Source organism: Mytilus californianus, unplaced genomic scaffold, assembly GCF_021869535.1.
Source record: "Mytilus californianus isolate M0D057914Y unplaced genomic scaffold, xbMytCali1.0.p SCAF_6, whole genome shotgun sequence".
Classification (NCBI taxonomy): Eukaryota; Metazoa; Mollusca; class Bivalvia; order Mytilida; family Mytilidae; genus Mytilus; species Mytilus californianus.
In genome coordinates this window covers 17024736-17047400 of record NW_026262712.1, presented here as the reverse complement: position 1 = coordinate 17047400, position 22665 = coordinate 17024736, and the positions used below count along the sequence as shown (strand labels likewise).

The 22665-nt window shown below is 32.2% G+C and overlaps 1 protein-coding gene across 1 annotated transcript; it reads left to right on the top strand.

Annotated features, from left to right (window-relative positions):
- The first annotated feature begins 6 nt into the window (after positions 1-6).
- On the top strand, positions 7-21571 carry LOC127705755 (patatin-like phospholipase domain-containing protein 2). The gene is made up of 8 exons (XM_052210113.1): positions 7-301; positions 4822-5054; positions 9896-9961; positions 10660-10927; positions 12186-12392; positions 13895-14021; positions 15058-15177; positions 17413-21571. Exons 1-8 carry the CDS (start codon positions 139-141, stop codon positions 18146-18148), a joined length of 1920 nt encoding a protein of 639 aa, XP_052066073.1. The 5' UTR covers positions 7-138; the 3' UTR covers positions 18149-21571.
- The last annotated feature ends 1094 nt before the right edge of the window (positions 21572-22665 follow it).

Below are 22665 nucleotides of genomic sequence, written 5' to 3'. Positions count from 1 at the left end.
CTCGCTTCTACGTCATATATCAACAAACATTGACACATCACATAGCCAAACTAGAACAGAGATCAGAAAAATCTGACACATTTAATAATAAAGACCAAAATGGGGAAGTAAAAGGCCTACTGTTATTGCCTTTATAGCATGAATTTTTCGTTTGCAGGCTGTGGATTTCTAGGGATTTATCATGTGGGAGTAGCGAGTTGTCTGCGACAGCATGCCCCTCAACTTGTGGAAAATGGAATTTTTGCTGGAGCTAGCGCTGGTGCTATAGTTTCTTGTTGTTTGTTATGTGGTTGTTGTTTAGGTAAGTATAAAACTCAATCCCTTGTAGGTATTCAACAAATCTACCATATGTTGGTTGTGGTCAGTTAATTAATTATTGCAGTTCTGACCATTGAGGTGACCTAATTCTGAGAGTAATCTCACCTTTATTATACAACTTATATAGTATGACCCACTTATTGCACATTTCATTCACAGTGACTTCAAGTTTCCTGTGAATAAAGATATCTTAACTCAGTGGTGTGGAACCAGTGTAGCCTTACAAATAATTTTATATAAAATTTTTATTTTCAATTTGAATTTTACTATAATTGTTCAGCTTGGGGTGGGGTTGCTGCCCTCCCCCCTAGACCCCCTGATTACAATTATTTATTTTCTAGTGGCTGCACCACTGCACATGAGACATTCAACTGTGAAATGGAAGGGATTGATTGATTTGAGTGAAAGAGCAATTCCAGGTGGAAGGTCTAAAAACAGGTCTGACAAAACCAGGACAGTTATGGGGGTCTGAATTGGGGGGGGGGGGGGTCCTTCATATCTGTATTCTTTAATTTTTAGGCCATTTTTCTTCATACTTTTGCCCATTATTCTCTATTCTTTATATTTTAGAATCTCATTATTCTCTATCCTTTATGTTTTTTGTCCATTTTTCTCTATTCTTTATATTTTTTTGCCCATTATTCTCTATTCTGTAAACCCCCATCCACTCCCTCAGTTATTTTTGATAGGATGAAACTTTTGTTTTACTCAACATATTGTCCAACATCAAACTGTGTAATAAAGAACAGGATATTAACTTTCATTATTTGCATGATTTGTAAAGTTTTCAAAAATTAGAAATTATTAAGTTAAAAAAAATCTGTGTGTCCTGTTACATGTAATAGACCTTCCCCAAATTCCAGTGTCTTAAAACACTTTTTTTATTTTGTTCAAAAAGGTGTGAAATTAAATGAAGATATCTCCTTTATCACAGGTTAAGTTCTCTAGAATCCACAGGTGTACAATGTATCCCATTTTGGAAGTCTATGTATATAGCCTTTCAAGACGTCATAATTATTTGGACTATATTGCTTCAGGGTTAATAATGTAATAATATGGTACATGTATTTTGTTATATACACATGTACATGTATTTTACAGTATATACAAATATATGTACATGTAGTCCAAAGCTACTGCTAGTTTTAATACTATGGAGATAGAGGGAAAGTAGAAGGTGATCAGTGGTCTTTTTGGTTTTTATGCCCCCCCCCCTTTTTTTATGTTGAGCAGGGGCATTCGTGTCCTCAGAAACATTCTTCTTTTATTAATATATATGACAAATTGAAATCTTGTTTACCCCTGGTTGTTAAATTTATATTGCTTTCCTCAATTTTATATTGTATACCTGTCTGCTGTTGGAAGACTTTGTTGACCTCTAGTTATTTTGGGGCTTTTTGTTGTTATGGTTCCTGTCTCATTGATGTACAAAATGTACGTCAAACAATTATTGTTTGAAGCGGAAAAATCACACAAGAAAAATGGAGAAAATCAAATTATAGATTTTTTTTTTAATTTGCTTGCAAAGACAGTTAACATTTAATTATTATTATTTATCAATTACTTATTGTACATATTTCTTGAATAGATTATACATTAGGATGATTTCAAACTGAAGTTACCAGTTCTAGAAACAAAAATTAGAATAAAAGATAAGCAATCATGCATCAATAGGGTCTGAAAATATTGTACAGTGTTCAAGTTAAAAACTGAGGACATGAGTAGTTTTATAAATGAACACTGGACTTTAGCCATGTTAGCACAGGTTTCATTTCTACAATTGATTTTTCTTTTAAAATGATAAATAAATAAAATACCTCCTTCATTTTGTGTTCTTTGCCCTAGAATTACTTCCATTTTTCAGAGCTAAATGTTCTTATGAATTATTGAATGTTAAAAAAGTAAGATGATACCATGTTGGCAATAGAAAATTATAAGTCAAAGATGAATTGACAACACTATGAAGAAAAGAAAACTGGAGAACAGTCCAAAAATAAATACTGAGCAATATAAACCCTACAAATATTTGTACTAAAATTCAAAACTCAACACATGCTCATGATCAAGTGTTCTTTTAGATTGTAATAGTTTTCAAATGTTTATTTCTATAAATTTATATCAAATTATGTGAACTTTTGGAAAGACACAAAGCTTTACATATGATATTTAAATGAAACATAATAGGTGTTAGTGTACCAGTTTCTAGAAGGCTTTGGTTTCCCTGTTGAAATAGAGGTTTAAACATTACACAAACTTTAATACTTTATATTCAAGTTTCTCATGTTTCTAGAAGGCTACAGTTTCCCGTTTAAATGGATGTTAAAACATTACACAAACTTTATATTCCAGTTAGATATAGGTTATATAAGATTTAGACACAATGTTATGTCACAATAGACATGACAAGCTGTGTTAATCATGCTAGTTCCCCCATTAAATGGTTATTATAACACTTCCTTTTCTATTATCACATAATCAGTTTTTAATTCACACATTTTGTATGTTTGTATCACTATGTGCAATATACAAGTACATGTACATGTACATTGTACACATATGTTTACGGAAGAAAAAAACAAATTTAAGAATTTAATTTTCACAGAGGAAAAATTTATGTTAATTGAATAAACATTTGCATATTTTAAAGTAAAATGTGTCACATCTCAGCTGTTAGTGTTGAACTTAATGGGTCCTTTTGAATTTTTGTTGATTTTCGAAGTGTCTCTTACATCATATATTGTCATGATTGTTGTCCAGAAACATATGGATAGATGTTCCTTATATAAAAAATAAGGGAATGTGGTATGATTGCTAATGACCACTATGAGACAACTAATTGACACAGACCAACCATCAACAATAATGTACACCATGTATAGTCAGCTATAAAAGTCCCCAGCATGATAAAATGTGAAAAAATTAAAACAATGATAACCAATTAAAGACCTGATTGATAATTTTTATGCTAAAACAATAAATTAAAACAAATACCAGATACAATAACCAACAACAACCACTGATTTACAGGCTCCTGACTCGGGACAGACATATGAAAAAATGTGGCAGGGTTTCTATCATGTTTGTTAGCACTCAAACCTCTCTCTGACCAGAGACAGTGGTGTAACAGCACAACAGAAGAACAAACAGTAAGAATCAAAGGGCTTGACTCAGCAGATCAACACTAAGCACAAAAATATGTAACAAAAAGACAAAAGACCCAAAGTATTGATCTATTCTAAGAGTACTTGCACATAATTACTGGAAGCTAGTTCAAAGCCAATTACAAATAATATATTAAACTGTGTTTTCCCAGACTCAAATTTAAAGTTGCATGTAATTACAGCTGTTTGATTTTTTTTTTTTTCAATCAAGGTGTGAGGTCATTCTGGGGTCAAATACTAGAAGTACAGATTATTTTGTTTGATATAGGTTTAATTCTGTAAATAATGTCAAAAGTTCAAACTGGACCCATCATTGTTTACAGTTATGAGACATATCAACAATTTCAGGTCATATTCCAACAAAACAAAATGTTTTGAGGGTACCTACAGTACATCAACAAATTAGACAGGAGGCTGTCAAATGGATGATGTCACAACATTGTGATATAAGGTACTGGTAAAAAATAATAAAATGTTCATTATAAAACTCAAAAGGATAGAAGTCCATATATGTATCCAACAGTATTATTGATTGTAGGAATTTCTTTAATTTTTTCCCTCATTTAAGTTACTTTAATACATATATTTTGTGAACCATACGATTCTGGTTTAAATTAGCAGTACCAGGTGTTTACAGACATTCATTTGAATGTAAATATTGATGGCTTAACAAGAAAAATACAATTTTGAATTAAAAAAGCTTGCAACACATATATTACATGTAAAATAAATTATAAACACAGAAATCAACAAAATGTGTAGCACAGATATTCTAGCTACATGTATATATATAATTAATATATATAGCATTTTCATAAATATTTCATGAACAATGTCATTTAATTTTCCAAAGAAATACATTTTTGAGGGGATCAGGATTTCATAAATAAGGACATTGGTTTTCTCTTTTGAATTGTTTCACATTTTGTTGAGACCTTCATTAGCCCACTATATGGTTTGGGACTTAATCATTGTTGAAGGCTATACACTGACTGTCATCTGTAGTTTTGTACGCCCTCGTCCTTTGGTTTCTGATGATTATTTGCTTCATTGACAATCATATCACATATATTAATTTTTAATTGGCAGTTCTCAAATGTGACATCCCCAAAATTGGTTATTGCATGTGTGTGATGTTCAACATCATGTTTCCTACATGCACAATTGTTCATACATAGTGACAACTCATTTAATTAAAAATGTACACTATTCAAGGAAAATTTTCCATGTAGTCTTAAATAATGTGGTAGTTAATTATGATGTCCAATAATTGTTTTTCAACAACTGTTTTACCAGTAATTAGTTTTCATTGTACATTTATTGCTTTTTTTCTTTTTTTCAGGAGAATGCACTAGTTTTATTTTACGTTTAGCAACAAAGGCAAGATCTAAATCACTTGGACCTTTACATCCAAGTTTTAATATTGTAAAGATTTTACGAGATGCTTTAAACGTAGTACTACCAGAAGATGCACATACTATTGCCTCAGGGAAACTTTTTATCTCACTTACAAGGGTTTCTGACCGAAAAGCTGTACTGGTGTCACAGTTTGATTCTAAAGAAGAGCTAATACAGGTATTCATTTAACAGGGAACTCTAGGCTTTTCTACAGTCATTTTATGCCATGTATATATATTGTATTTAGCTGTTATTGCCATATTCCTTAAAATAATCTACCAAAATTTGTTCATTCAACTAGCATAATGAATTTTTTTTTCTGCCTTAATACATGTACATTGTATTTATATTTTATCACTTTTGAAATTTCAAAAAAAAAAATGTTAATATTCAACCTTGATACAGCTAATGTCCACAAACCCCAATATTTTTTATAATAGCTGGATGACTTATTTTGGGGAATATTTATGTTATATGTGTTTTTTCATGGTTTCCTCTGTATACACAGACGTGGCAGATATGTGCATATTAAAATCTAAACATGGTAGGGAGAGGACGTCATTAATGTTGTTATAACTTGTGTCCAATCCATTTTGCTACTTTCGCAAATAAAATATGTTTAAACTAAAACATGGTTTAAATCCATTAAGTGTATATGGATGTTGCACCTACCAACTATTGAATGTGCAAATGCATTTAGTTTATATATAATCTTATTTAGATTTCCCAAGTAGATTTTGTATAAAATAAATCAATATTTGGTTGTTACCTGTATAAAAGAGATACATAAAAATGTACAAACAAAAAAGCTCAAACTTTGCAGAAATTCTAAGGTTCACAAAATATAACAGTTATTACATGGGTTTGAATTGTTTAAGAAACAATGAAGAAATGCTATTTGGATTGTGTGTACAATCGAGTCAATTTATCCAGGGAAAGAAACTTGATTAATTAGAACTTTTATTACAATAAATCTTCTTTTTAAGCAATGGATTCAGGTTTTTTCTAAACAGTGTAGACAAATTACATGTACAGGTATCTTTAGTCCTAAAAAAGTTTTTATATAGTCATATAGTCCCTATTTTTAGCTCACCTGGCCCAAAGGGCCAAGTGAGCTTTTCTCATCACTTGGCGTCTGTCGTCCGTTAACTTTTACAAAAATCTTCTCCTCTGAAACTACTTGGCCAAATTTAACCAAACTTGGCCACAATCATCATTGGGGTATCTAGTTTAAAAAATGTGTCCTGTGACTCGGCCAACCAACCAAGATGGCCGCCATGGCTAAAAATAGAACATAGGGGGTAAAATGTAGATTTTGGCTTATATCTCTGAAACCAAAGCATTTAGAGCAAATCTGACGGGATAAAATTGTTTATCAGGTCAAGATCTATCTGCCCTGAAATTTTCAGATGAATCGGACAACCCGTTTTTGGGTTGCTGCCCCTGAATTGGTAATTTTAAGGAAATTTTGCCGTTTTTGGTTATTATCTTGAATATTATTATAGATAGAGATAAACTGTAAACAGCAGTGATGTTCAGCAAAGTAAGATCTACAAATAAGTCAACTTGACCAAAATGGTCATTTGACCCCTTGAGGAGCTATTGCCCTTTATAGTCAATTTTTAACCATTTTTTGTAAATTTTTGTAATCTTTTACAAAATTCTTCTCCTCTGAAGCTACTAGGACAAATTTAACCAAACTTGTCCACAATCATCATTAGGGTATCTTGTTTAAAAAATGTGTCCAATGACCCCGCCCGCGAACCAAGATGGCAGACATGGCTAAAAATAGTACATAGGGTAAAATGCAGTTTTTGGCTCATATCTCTGAAACCAAAGCATTTATAGAGCAAATCTGACTGGATAAAATTGTTCATTAGGTCAAGATCTATCTGCCCTGAAATTTTCAGACCAATCAGGCAACAAGTTTTTGGGTTGCTGCCCCTGAATTGGTAATTTTAAGAAAATTTTACAGCTTTTGGTTATTATCTTGAATATTATTATAGATAGAGATAAACTGTGAACAGCAATAATGTACAGCAAAGTAAGATCTACAAATAAGTCAACATGACCAAAATTGTCAATTGACCCCTTAATGAGTTATTGCCCTTTATAGTCATTTTTTTACAATTTTCATAAATTTTGTAAATTTTTGTATATTTTTACAAAATATTTTCCACTGTAACTACTGGGCCAAGTTCATTAAAGATAGAGATAATTGTAAGCAGCAAGAATGTTCAGTAAAGTAAGATCTACAAACACATCACCATCACCAAAACACAATTTTGTCATGAATCCATCTGTGTCCTTTGTTTAATATGCACATAGACCAAGGTGAGCAACACAGGCTCTTTAGAGCCTCTAGTTTAATCTCTAGTAAAGTAAGGTAGAGATTATGAATTTGAGAGCGCCTCTCCTGGGAATCAGAGCTAGTGACACTCACAAAATAACAAAACATGACTCTTTCAAGGCCCCGTAATTATAATGAGTACCAGGTACACAGAATTATCTGGTTTTAGAAAATAACACAGGTGAATTTGATTTTGTAAATATAAAGGGGGAAATGTCACAGATATATTGGAATGCAATGCAAACATTTGTTGATTCAATTTGGTAAAATATTAATTTCAAAGAAACAAATTTCCTCATTTATTTTTTTTTAAATATAATGAATTTGAACAAAAATGTTAAGATGGGTTATACTTTTATGAAGCTATTATTGATTTAAGCACAAGAAATAAATCAATAATCTTTTATATATTTCAATCTTAGATATATAAATATTTTAGGACAAGAATTTAGGTCATAACATTTATAATCTGTGCAATTTGTTTGGAGTTTATACTCCTACATACATTGTATCATGTGTTCCATACACGTGTCATGTCCTAAAATAAATCCAGGTAATTTGTTAATATGTCAAGTCGCCAAATATATATCTTGGTCAAGTACATGTAAACAGTAACACTCTTTTGTGGTACACAATTACATAACTAAGCTTCTTGATCTACTGACATCATTCTTGGACAAGTTTACTTGAACAATTATAGATATGGATCTGTGTATAGATGTACATGATGTTCTAACAATGATGTATAATGCTTTAAAAATGTACATAAAACAATTGAACAATATTGTAAGACAAACTAAAGATGAATTCCTACATTAACCATGTTCACTGACATCTAAGAAGGGAGACACATTTTTAACAAGAAATGATTGTAACAGGATGCTGTTACGAAGTCTCCCAAATGAAGCTCCCATAATTTGTAATTCCCAGGGTCGCCTGACATTGGGCAAAGTCCAGTGAAAATTGGTTTGGTCCAGTAAAGTTATATGCATTAGTGATGCCTGGGGACTAACCCTGTATATCATTCAATTCATATCGGCATGACAAACCAGAATATATATGGTTTAGGGGTGGGGATCTCGACCATTTACAAGATACTAGAACATTGGGGGTGGGGGGAACCCCTGGGACTGACCCTATCCGTCATTCAAATGTTCGAGACATGTCGAACAGGAATATATATGGTTTAGGGGTGGGGATCTCGACCATTTACAAGATATTAGAACATTGGGGGTGGGGGGAACCCCTGGGGACTGACCGTATACGTCATTCAAATGTTCGAGACATGACGAATAGGAATATATATGGTTTAGGGGTGGGGATCTCAACCATTTACAAGATATTAGAACTTTCTCAAATGGCAGGGGGTCGGGATGACCCCTGGGGACTAACCCTGTATATCATTCAAACCATCTTCGCATGACAAACCAGAATATATATGGTTTAGGGGTGGGGATCTCGACCATTTACAAGATATTAGAACTTTCTTAAATGGCAGGGGGTGGGGGTGACCCCTGGGGACTAACCCTGTATTTCATTTGATGTGCTTTATCATGACAAACCAGAATATATATGGTTAAGGGATGGGGATCTCGACCATTTACAAGATATTAGAACTTTCTCAAATGGCAGGGGGTCTGGATGACACCTGGGGACTAACCCTGTATACCATTCAAACCATCTTAGCATGACAAACCAGAATATATATGGTTTAGGGGTGGGGATCTTGACCACTTACAAGATATTAGAACTTTCTTAAATGGCATGGGGTGGGAGTGACCCCTGGGGACTAACCCTGTATTACATTTGATGTGCTTTATCATGACAAACCAGAATATATATGGTTTAGGGGTGGGGATCTCAACCATTTACAAGATATTAGAACTTTCTCAAATGGCAGGGGGTCGGGATGACCCCTGGGGACTAACCCTGTATATCATTCAAACCATCTTAGCATGACAAACCAGAATATATATGGTTTAGGGGTGGGGATCTTGACCACTTACAAGGTATTAGAACTTTCTTAAATGGCAGGGGGTGGGGGTGACCCCTGGGGACTAACCCTGTATTTCATTCAATGGGCTTTATCATTTAGAACATTTTCAATTAAAAAGATTGTGTCTATCATAAACGATTTTCAATTTATAATCATTTGAAAATTTTTTTAAATGAAATCCCATAGGGTTCTATAGTAAAACCCTCTTTTCTTTTTGCCCCTCAAAGTACCCCTTTATAAACCCCATTGCACAAACAAAACCCTGATTGCACCACTAGACATGTTAGTCTTACATATTGTGAAACCCCAAGTTAATCTGACACGCGGTTTTGGAGAACGGGTGCGGACAAGTTCAAATTTAAAAGCGGCGGAAGAAGAAGAAGAAGAAGAATAATAATAATAATAATAATAAGAACTGAGCAAAAACAATAAGTCTTCCCAAACTTCGTTTGGGAGACTTAATAAAACAAAACACCATATGACTAACTATGAACAATAGTCCATTGTGGTTCACCATAGAATGAAAACCAATAAGGGAGGGGAATATTAACAAATATTACAGATGATGGGTTGCTTTAGTTCACATTAATTCTTGGGCAGCCGTACGTCACTAATTTGTTGATTATTTTCTGCATTGTATGATTATGCATATCTTCATTTAATGTGTTTCAGGCTCTACTTTGCAGTGCTCATATACCTTTTTATTCTGGTCTCCTGCCTCCAGTTTTCAAAGGAACAGTAAGTAAACATTACAAAGAGTGTCATCATTAACCCATCTGACCAGTATGCACTATTGTTATAAACAACAACTGGCTGACTCTCTTCATCAGTTTTTCTTTTCAAAATTGCTCTCTATTTATATACTGTAAAGTGATCAGTTCTCTTCTTTAATCACTTTGCTACCTACATTTTTGTAGCTCCCAATGTATTCTTATATCCTTGTCTTTTTAAACTTTTGTTGTAATAATTGTTTCTTGTTAAATTTAATCTGAAAAAAAGAAAACTCCTTATGTAAGATAAATATCAAATGATAGATAAAACACCAAATAGAGTTTTATATATATTGTATGCAATCAGAAGACCTCATAGAGAACAGATGTTTAAGAACAAATGAGTGTTTTGCTAATAATTTAGATTTGGTCAAATTTTTTCCTGTCTGACAAATCAAAATGAAATGAGAATTTGAGTAAATTTATGAAAGACAGCAACCAAACAACACAGTTAAACCAAAAACAACTATTAGAAGTCATCACGGAGTCTTCTATGATAGATGCAAGTCATGAATAAATTTGACAAATCTGAAGCTACAAAACAACTGCCATCAAAACCAAAAAAAAAACTGCTGCTGACTGCTAAGTTTTTACTGAGTTCAATGTTGTAACACAAAGTGTGACTCTAAGAAGAAGAATAACATTCCATAATTTTATTTTTTTCAGCGATATGTAGATGGTGGATTAAGTGATAACTTGCCAGTTCTAGATGAGAACACTGTCACAGTCTCCCCATTCGCTGGTGAAAGTGACATCTGTCCCAGTGATGATGTCGCCAACTTCGCTCACATCCATCTTGCCAATACCAGTGTACAGATGTCTGGGAAGAATTTATACAGAATCACACGAATATTGTTTCCATGTAAGCCAGAATTACTTAGTGACATGTGTAAACATGGATTTGATGATTGTTTACGATTTCTTCAAAGAAATGGTTAGTAAATTTAAATCATTAGAAGCACTACTATAGATTAGATTTTCAATTCTGCATGCAGTTTACAGGGCTAAAATGTGTAACAAATCACAAAAGGGTTTATTCATCACATTAGGTACTAAAACTAGAACCAACATGTGCTTGTTCTTAAATATTACACAGTTAGGGGACTTACTCAAACAAATGATTTAAAAATCACTTTAATCAGTTAAAATTGTTGAAGTAATGTAGGAGTTGTTTCTCTTTCTGATAATTTTATTGATACCAAAATTAGTAATAAATCATAATATTTGTGACCAGAAAAAAAACCCGTTAAAGTAACTAATATTAGTTCATATTTTAAAAGACCATCAATAAATTTATTCAATAAAAAAAAATGGATGAGACCACCCTTAAAAATTCTTTGTTTGATGTTGCAAACCCATGTCTCTTGTTGGTGGGTAGGTAGGTAGGGTTATTTTTTATTTGTCCAACAACATAAGTTACAGGTTTTTAGACAAAAAAAAGACATTAGAGCAGGAAAAAATCTTTTTAAAAAAATTGAAACAATTTGTATCATAACATTTTTCTGGTAGGCTGCTTTTAAGGTGGATAGGTAGGCAACAGCAAACAATTTAAATTTTATTTTTGGCCTAAACTGAAACATCAACCCCATACATTTTTAACAAACTTCTGAAAGCAGCATAAATGCACCTGTTGAACAAATGATTGTTTCACTTATTTGTATATGAGTGTGATTTCTCAAAAATTTTACCCCCAAATCACTTAGAAGTATAATACAGTGTATTTCCCTCAAACACCATACAACTTTGGGCTCTAAGAATTTCAAGATAATACATCTTGAGTCCTGAATTTTTCAGCAATGAAAGGTTCAATAACTGAACTATTTAGTTGATTGAAAGATTCGTCTTGTTACCTTTTATAGCCAATTAAAAAAAACACTTATTTCAGTAAGTCCCTGACTGTCATAACTGTTACATAAATACATATAGCTTGGTTATCAGTGTTTTTATTTCTTTTATTTTATAACAATTAGAGAAAACTTACTGTAAATAAAGTATAATTACTCAGTTTTGGTTTGCATCATTCATGTACATGTATATATTGTAATGTTATTTACACATATATATATTTAAGGGCTGATTTGAAATCTTTCTGTTTGCCACAATTCTGACTCACTTTTCAGTTTACAGTACACTGTTTTCTTATAAAAACTTGTAAACCAAACATCTAAATCATACTTCTTTTCTGGTTGCAGAGTTGATAACATGTTCCCGACATTTGACAGTGAAATCGTCCATTGTTTCGGTAGAAGAGAGTTCATCTCTCAGTTTAGTCTCCAGACAGGAGAGTAGTGACTTGAATGAAGAAGTTGATGGTCTGTGTGATGAAGAGAACTGTGAAGAATGCAGAATAAAACAGAAAGGAGCTCTGGTTGATACATTACCTCCTATTGTTGTTGAAGGTATGCTTTATTTTCTTTACAAATTATTGTATTATTGTATTTCAAAAATTGTTTTGCATGCCTTTTATTTGATTTATTTTATTTGATGTCATATTTTATCATATGTGAATTTTTTTTTTTTTTATGCCCCACCTAGGGGCATTATGTTTTTCGGTCTGTGCGTTCGTCTGTTCGTCCGTCTGTCCCGCTTCAGGTTAAAGTTTTAGGTCAAGGTAGTTTTTGATGAAGTTGAAGTCCAATCAACTTGAAACTTAGTACACATGTTCCCTATGATATGATCTTTCTAATTTTAATGTCAAATTAGAGTTTTGACCCCAATTTCAGGGTCCACTGAACATAGAAAATGATAGTGCGAGTGGGACATCTGTGTACTATGGACACATTCTTATTTAAAAAAAATATCAGGAGCTGACACTTAAATACAATTCATTTATTCTGGATAATCATTACACCTGGGTTGTGTTCAGTATTGTAGCAGCTAGTATAACTGTTATGTCTTAGATATCTATCTATGTTGAACGATATGCTACGTAGCTAGCCTATGAAAATGATGTCATCAGTAATAACCTTTCTGACACCATTTTAGATTCTGTAGATAGCATGAATTTTTTGGGCTATCTAGATCTATTTAGCAGCTAGGCTAGATATACTTTCAGTAGTCAAAATCTACGTAGCTCTAAGTAGCAGCTATGATATTGAATGCAACCCAGCTAAAGGTAATGGGCAATGGTGTCCAACCAAACAAATATTTTTGGACATTAAAATGTCAGGAAAAGGGAGATAATACATACTCATTTAAAAAATGGCAACAATATGATTTGTTCAGAAGTATATTTTAGAGATTTCCAGATTAGCAATTTTACTCTCAAGTTATGTAAACTTTGTGAAAATGTTAAGGAATTTGTCCTGAACACAGCAGAACAATCAGAATCTTGACACCTTTATGCTCACTGTTATAAGGAAAAGAAAAATCTCACTTTTTAGGAGTAAAACATTTATAAATGATTATTTATTTACAAAAAAAAAATTACTGTATACATCAATTATTTTTTTCAAATTTAAGGCCAGCCAATATGGTAAAATCATTTGGATTACCCGTTATACAATCATTCAGATTAATTTATTTTAAGAGTTACAGAACTTTCTCTCAAACAGCATTGCGTAGCAAAAAACCAAAATTAGCTCCACTTGTCATGAGAAAGACAGCTTTAATTGCCTTTTCATTACTTTGCCCTCTGGCTGAGATAACTACAGTCAAACCTGCTATAAAAGTCATCCCTATTCAGAGAAAACCTGTCTTCTCAAGTCACCTATTCATGACGACTGTAGTAATTCCTATGCATTTTAAACCTCAATTCAAAGGTCAGTTTTCTTTGGTCCCAAGGGTGAACTTCATACACAGGTTAGACTGTATAATTTTATATCTCGCTAATAAGAATATTTGACTGAAACATTAGTACTATTTTACACATTGTTGATATAAACATTCCTTTAATTTTCAGCATTCCAGGCAGCTATAAGTACAAGTTTCCAGTCCTATATACATCGATCTAGAACATTAAGGTGCCTGGGAGTTTTAGCAACACCATGGGTTTTACCATTTGATATTGTCTACAATGGTGTGGTAAGGTAGGTTTGGTTCAAGGTTTTTTGATGAAAGAATTTTTTTTTCAGCTTTACTGGTTTTGTTGATGATGACGTCGTAATAACATTATTATTATCACAAGCAACAATTTGGGAAAAATACTTTTAGGAACAATTTTTTTCAAGTTTGCTAAGATAAGCACAGTGACACATACTTTTTATGTATTTATATCAAAATTTACTGCTAAAGTCAACCAATACAAGAATAATATTAAAAAACCGACAAGAAATATGTTAAACTGCTCAAAAAAGATCTATGAATTTAATTTGTTTAGGCATGTAATTCGAAATTCACTCAAGGTTTGAAATGAAACAATACTGCTGACCTGTTATTTACTTTTTGTTAGAAGCACATTTATCTATCATTGCTTTGAAATAAATCTAATTTGGCTATTGTCCCTAGCGCAACCTGGTGCAGGGGAAATTGAATTAATTGGCATCCGTCCTTTATCTTTTTATCTTTTACCTCTTACAGTTACTTTTCTTGCCAGAATTTATGAATTTAATGTCATAGGTTTATATCAGTACATGTAATGGTTTAGACAAATTCAGAAATTAGTTCCACATGTTCCAAATCACTATTTTTTAAAGGAGTTATGCCCTTGAAAATATATATAATACAGAAATTAAATTTTAAGTGCTCTTAAGACTACATATCCTGAAATTTACATGAATTCAAAGAGATAAGGATAACCAGCCACTAACCACTTAAGCCTAATTCCAAAATGAAGTATGCTTTAGCAGGTCCCAAACTTTCAGAATCACTAGATAAGGTCTTCAGCACTGCCCATACTAAATGTATATATATTAAGCATTAAAATGGCCTACCAAATAATGAAATCAACCCAACGTCAGTCAGTACTTGATAGTTACCTTTACAAACTAAATGTTATAACCATACACACACGCACAGAACTGTTACTTTGAAACAGAATTAAAACTACTTTTGTCAAACTTGATACTTAAAAATTGTAATAATTCTAGTGATGAATTACATGAATATATATATATATCATTTTAGGTTATTGGAATATTTACCATCTTTGCCACAAGATATGACTTACATGTACAGAGAGATTATTGACTTGATGACAGAAATATCAGCTAGACTGTCGAATAAGAAGAGACGTTACACAGCAAGGTAAGAGAAATGTCAACAAGACTGTCCAATAAGAAGAGATGTTACACAGCAGTGTAGGTAAAATATCACTATGCTGTCAAATAGATAGGGATGATACACTGCATGGTAAGTAAAATGTCAGCTAGACTGTCCAATATGAAGAGACTTTACGCAGCAAGGTAAAGAAAATATCAGCTGGGCTGTCTGATAGAATGAAATGATACGCTGCAAGGTAAGGGAAATATCAGCTAGGCTGTCTAATAGAAAGAAACAATACACTGCAAGGTAAGGGTAATATCAGCTAGGCTGTCTAATAGAAAGAAACAATACACTGCAAGGTAAGGGAAATATCAGCTAGGCTGTGTAACAATTCTTTGGAAATTATTCATTTTTATCACATTTTCATTATTTTAGTCAAAGAACAGCATTTTTTGCCATATATTTATCTAATTTTAAAAAACTTCATTAGTGATTTGTTCATAAAAATTGGCACAAATAATCTTCATGCATCATTAAGCCAAATGTCATTTTTATACGACCGCAAAAGAATTTTGGGGTCGTATATTGGTATGACGTTGGCTTCGTCATCGTCGTCGTCGTCCGAAGACACATTGGTTTTCGCACTCTAACTTTAGTTCAAGTGAATGGATCTCTATGAAATTTTACCATAAGGTTCAATACCACAAAAGGAAGGTTGGGATTGATTTTGGGGTTATGGTACCAACAGTTAAGGAATTAGGGGCCAAAAAGGGGCAAAAAATAAGCATTTTTGTAACTTCCAGACATAACTTGTGTGTTAGTGCATGGATCTCTCTGACATTGTACCACAATGTTCCATATCACAAAAGGAATGCTGGGATTGATTTTTGGGGTAATTGCCTCAAAATTTTAGGAATAAGGGGCAAAAAAAGGGGCAAAAAACAAGCATTTTTCTAGTTTCATGACAATAACTTGTGTGTAAGTGTATAGATCTTTCTGAAATTGTACTACAAGGTTCCATATCACAAAGGGAAAGCTGGAATTGAGTTTGGGGGTAATTGCCCAAAACGTTTAGGAATAAGGGGCCAAAAATAAGCATTTTTCTAGTTTCCAGACAATAACTTGTGTTCAAGTGTATGGATCTCTCTGAAACTGTACTGCAAAGTATCATACCACAAAGGGAAGGCTGGGATTGAGTTTGGGGGTGATGAATCATAAGGGGGTTCAAAAAATTTAGGGGGAGGGATTTTTTTTTTCTTCCTTTTTTCCTTTTTTTGTCTTTAAAATTTTTCATTTTAAATTGGTTATTTCTGATATATATATATAAGCAAATAATAATGATATGGTTTGAATAGGCAAAAAACAAGCATTTTTCTAGTTTCAGGACAATAACTTGTGTGTAAGTGTATGGATCTTTATGAAATTGTACTACAAGGTTCTATATCACAAAGGGAAAGCTGGGTTTGAGTTTGGGGGTAATTGCCCTAAACATTTAGGAATTTGGGGCCAAAAAGGGGCAAAAAAACAAGCATTTTTTCTAGTTTCCAGACAATAACTTGTGTTCAAGTGTATGGATCTCTCTGAAATTGTACTGCAAGGTACCATACCACAAAGGGAAGGCTGGGATTGAGTTTGGGGGTGATGAATCATAAGGGGGTTCAAAAAATTTAGGGGGAGGGATTTTTTTTTTCTTCCTTTTTTCCTTTTTTTGTCTTTAAAATTTTTCATTTTAAATTGGTTATTTCTGATATATATATATAAGCAAATAATAATGATATGGTTTGAATAGGTAAATTAAATTTTTTAAAGTTCTTAGACCACATTCATTCAGAAACCTATGCTGTGTCAAATATTTAATCACAATCCAAATTCAGTGTGTATCAAGCTTGAATGTTGTGTCCATACTTGTCCCAACTGTTCAGGGTTCGACCTCTGCGGTCGTATCAAGCTGCGCCCAGCGGAGCATTTTATTAAAAAGAGGGATCCATGAACTTGTTTTCAAGTTGAATCAATTTGAATGATAAAAATCTGTCTAAAATGCATCTTTTCCCAATATGTTACAGTTTGACGTGGAGAAAAATAACATTTTACGTTAGCAACGTCATTACCTCCCCTTTAACTGTATCTTATGCCCTTAAGTAAATGTGAAGTTCAGCTTTCTAAAGTAAATATAAAAAAAATTATTCAAAGTTAATGTGAAATTTTTCTCCCAAAAGTAAATTTAAAAAATAAGTTTTCTAAGTAAATACAAATATTAATGTCTATGTCTTTTTACAGATTTACTTGTCAGCTGGCTATTACAGAATTTAATTTGAACAAAGATGTCTCAAGACGTGCTTTGCCATCAAGCAGTCCATATCAGCCCCAGCCAACTGCCCCAGTAGTTAGAAATCTTAACATAGGATTTGCTGTTGACTTTGACACAAAAGTAAAAAACTCCCTTCATACATTACGTCACCTTGAAGGTCACATGGATCACATGAATATTGATAAGATATCTTTGGAATCCAGTTCTCATGGCCAAAATGTAGTAGTAAGTACAGATATGTCTAGCAAGAAAGAAAGCACACTTCACAACCAGGAAATTTTTGACACTTTTGAACAGTGCCTACTTATAACAAACGAAATGGAGTCTGTTATGGCTTACTACTACAAAGATGAAGAAGACACACAATGCTACAATTTTGAAGAAATTTTTGACATTGATAAGATGGACATGAATCTTCCTAGTCCTTCAAAGGATAGCTATAGTCCAGACCTTTCATGGGACTCCTACATGGAAATGAAACCAGAAATTGAACAGGAGACAGAAGATTTCATAAATGAACTTCTAAATATACCGGAGACAAACCATTATCAGAATGAAAAAAATTTAGAAGGACATTGTTGTAGACCACGATCAAATTCGTTAGTATTAGGCTGCAGTGCTGGACGATCACGATCGAACTCTTTACAATCGGGATGCAGTGCTGGAGGATCACTATCCAACTCCAAGTCTAACCTAGTGCTATAATGTGATATATTTGGTTCAAAGACTTTTATAATGATAGTTTGTTGGCTGCACCATTCTGATAGGAAATGCTCATATTGACAATGCTACTGATGATAATGATGTATCTTTGCAGTTATTTTTATAAATACAGTAATGATATTACAGAAATTTATAAATGTGCTAAAACTTAAGTTACAAAGAAAATATGATTTTGATGTACTATTCACTTCAAGTTTTGATTCTCAACAGTGTTATCATATGTAATCATAGTTTTGAACAAATTAAATAATTAATTCCCTAAAAAAGTTTAGAAAGTTGCTGAGTGGAAACTGAAATGTAGTCAAAAATATATCTGTCCTTTGTAATAATTGCTGACAATAGATTTATTAGTTCTAAACACTGGAAGGAAAACCCATAGTTTGTTTTTTTTATTATTTTCTATATTTAATTTTTTAAAGTTATTAAGCATGGGTTGAGGAGCTTAGTTTCTAAAGGCTGTATTACTTATCTGCTTATTGGGATTTGTTTTCTTCACCATGTTCATAAATGTTTTTTTAACAGCTGTTTAGTTCATCAAGTATACATACATTGAAGTTGTCAAGTATGAGGTTTTCATCAGGCAAATAAAAATTGAAAGCAATTTTGTGGAGAATAATCTGAGAAGGTGTCATTATATAATTAGTTTTTGTGGACACTAAATAAGAACCCAATAATTTTTTGTTTAAATCCTATTGAACTGTACATTAGTTTGGAGCCATTAATTAAAAAATTTATTGTCCCATGGATTGTCAGGAATCTGTAGTAATTGAAATACAGGCCAATAAAATACTTTGAAAACTGAAGATTTCATCATTTAACATTATCTGGTATTTAATCATGGCATTTATTTTTTGCAGAAATGTCTTTACATACTTTTTCTTTCGATGTAAAGTATTTTTGATAAACATATAAACTTGATATAACAGTAAGGCAAGATAAGTTTTATTTTCTATATTCCGATTTCTTTCCATAAAACATTTCTAAAACCATGTAACTTTTAATAAAGAATGTACATCAAGACAATTAAAAACCAAAAAAGATTCATTTGATTAAATTATTTAATCTAATGAAACTATTTTCTTTTTTTTTTTAATTGTCTTGATGTAAATTTTGAATAACAGTTGGATGAAAGTTAAAGTAAGTCGATTGGTTTTTGTTTTAATGAAATAAATAAACATTTAAGATTTGAATGATTCTTTTTATAATTTTATTGCTGTGTAAAAGCATTGACCGATGCACATTTTGTTTGAAGCGGAAACACTTCATATTAAAAATGGATGCACAATCAATGCTTTTACAACCCTATAAAACTACAAAAAGAAGCATTCAATTCTTATAATTACATTTTTTGCTATAACCATGCAATTTAGAGTTATAACAAGCTTTTCATTTGTTTTTCAATGCATTATATTAACATTGTCACAGATAACAAGTGAAGTCATAGTTTTGTATTTTTATACGGAAGTAAAATGTGATATTGGAGTGCCTAGCAATTATTGTCAGCCAATCAAAATTAATGATTCTAATGAAGTAATTACAAGAAAATAATATGCAGTATACATTTTGTCAGATTTCCTTCCAAAAGCATCCAATTTATTTGAACTTTGGTGTATAGTTGTCTCTTGGCAATCATACCACATCTCCTTATTTTTATAAAGACAAGTATGGAATTAACAGTAACAGTTAAATTGATATCTATTTCCAAAGTCCAACTGCAAATTCATGGTATGCCTGAAAATTCTCGGTGGAAAGACTGTTAAAAGTCATAGTAAGTTCTTAAACTCTCTAAGGAAAGACCATCTTTATTAAGAGTAAACCTTTTATAGTCTATGGCAGTGTTCTCCTCCTAAAGTTGTAGCACCACAGTAGGTATACATATTCTATTGTTAAATGATTTCAGAAAGTGCCATGGTAAAAAAACAATATAGCACCAAGGTGGATGTAAGGCCCTGGGGAGAAAGCATGGTAATGGAATTTGAATTTAAATAATTGTTTTGAAAAAAGAGGAGATAAATTAATTCCACTTTGATATGGATAATTCTGATATTCACTCAGGGAAAGACAGTATGAAATCACGGTTGATTAAAGGTATGAATCCATTGTAAACAATTAAATAATAAGTGGAAAGGCTATTTATAATTTTTTTAAACAAGATTTTTTGAACCATTCAAAACAAAAATTGTTATATAAACCATTGTAGGGACACTATGAAACATAATTATATATATTGTTTTTCTTTTAAGAAATTTTTAGTTTTTACCAAAAACATTAAGAACATTTTTAATGTAACAGGGAATAAAAGTACTGTAATTATATATTATCTATGGTTTTGAAAATGAGGGAGTTTCTTGTCTACAATCTCATTGAAGGGAGATAGCCCTTTAGTTAAATCTAGCCTTGAAACTTCCTATAGAGTATCGATAATCTGTTTGTTTCCTTGGCTTATGATGTCATCATATTCTCACTCTACTAGATTGAGAAGAACCATTCTCTTTTGATTAGCTTGAAATGGAAAATGATCACAAAAAAAATATCAATGCAAAATTTAAGAAAATAGTAATAACACTCTTTATAGTTACAAATTGTATGGTATAGGATCAATAAAAACCAAACGTTTGTCTCTGTAGTCCACTATCTGACATTGGTACATGTACTATATATATTTTAGTTTTTAGTTACATACCATTATATAACAGTTCTATATATATGTTTTAGGATATAAACTATTTTGTTCTGTTTTGATTTATTTATTTTATTTATCATGACATTTTATATTTGTTTTATCATTCTTACCTCATGTTTTATCTAATAATGACTTTACAATGCAGATATTTCTTCCATAGAATTGATAAAAAGTTGTGTCATAAAATGCTTGTGATCTTGCTAGATATTGTCGATACTTTGAATTGGTGCTTGTTATTTCGATGCAGTTATTATAAAAGTGAAAAAAGCTTTTATTTCAAGTTATTTTGTATCAGTCATAAAGTGTATTAAAGTCATAAAGGTTAGAATATGTACTACTTAGAATTCACTTTTGTCAGTCGGTTCTAACTTGTCTTGCATATTGTTTAGAGACATTCTTTGAAATTATATAATATGACCATTCTGTCTGTCCAGTTTTATTTAAAAGACCTTGTTGTCTGACCACTCTAATTGAATAAAAGATTTTACAATAAATAGGAAATTGTCTTAAAATAAAAAGTCTTTTATATTGTGAATACCTGCTTTTGAACATTAGGAAGATACCAGGTATTTTTAATTGTTATCTGTTGTTTCTTTGTATATATGATGTAATATTTATTTTGTTGTGAGTTGTTAACATATACTATTTTATTGATAATCAACCAGATTTCTCATCTTTTGTAAAATAGCCTTTTCTTATAAATATATAATTTATGAGGATAATGATTTGGTTTTATTTTTTTAGCACTGACTCAGGCATCATGAAAATATAAAAATAAGGAGATGTGGTATAATTGCCAATTAGACAACTATCCACCAAAGTTCAAATGAAGTGGATGTAAGCAATTATAGGCAACTGTACGGCCTTCAACAATGAAAAAAACCCATACCGTATAGTTAGCTATTAAAGGCCCTGACATGAAAAATATGAAACAATTTACAAAAAAAAATATGACGGACATGAACCAATGACAACCATGGATCATTTTTACAATATTTTAAATAAATATGCAAAGAAGTTCAAAGATATTTGCAATTTCATGTAATCAGAATACATTTTGACCCTTGCAACTATTATAAAAGAGGGATGAAAGATACCAGAGGGACAGTCAAACTCATAGATTGAAAATAAACTGACAACGCCATGGCTAAAAATAAAAAGACAAACAGACAAACTACAGCACAGAAGACACAACATAGAAAACTAAAGACTAAGCAACACGAACCCCACCGAAAACTGGGGGTGATCTCAGGTGCTCCGGAAGGGTAAGCAGATCCTGCTTCACATGTGGCACCCGTCGTGTTGCTTATGTTATTACAAATCCGGTAGATAGTCTAATTCGGAAGGTCACATTCGTGAAAAGGGAAGGGTATTGTAGATACGACATAAGGAACATATCCGATATCATCTGTGAAACGGTAATTCAATAACGGTCAACAAACTCATGATGGCGTCCAAAAAACTTACGAAGGGGTGATTTCAACTTCACCATTTGGAACTCTTGGTTTAATAGCTTCCTTGTGAGCAGCAATCCTCTATCAAGGAAATCATGATAGGAAATATAAGCCCGGGAATATCGTATCAATTGGAAGATATATACTCTGTATGCAGGCGCTGCTGGTATGTTAGTACATAGAAATGGAAAGTTTACAATTGGGAAGCTGAAATTATCTGTTTTGTTGTAAAGTTTTGTTTTCGACAGACCCTCATTGTCAATTTCTAGATGTAAGTCAAGATATGAGGCAGACTTAATTGTATCTGTAGTATCCTTTATCTCTAGTTTGATGGGATAGATTCGTTCAACTTAGTCACCAAA

Excerpts from the sequence above, each read along its gene's own strand:
- LOC127705755 (XM_052210113.1), top strand. The coding sequence starts at position 139 with ATGAATTTTTCGTTTGCAGGCTGTGGATTTCTAGGGATTTATCATGTG. Across the intron at positions 10,928-12,185 it reads ACGATTTCTTCAAAGAAATG|AGTTGATAACATGTTCCCGA; the intron begins GTTAGTAAATTT and ends TTCTGGTTGCAG. Across the intron at positions 15,178-17,412 it reads AAGAGACGTTACACAGCAAG|ATTTACTTGTCAGCTGGCTA; the intron begins GTAAGAGAAATG and ends GTCTTTTTACAG.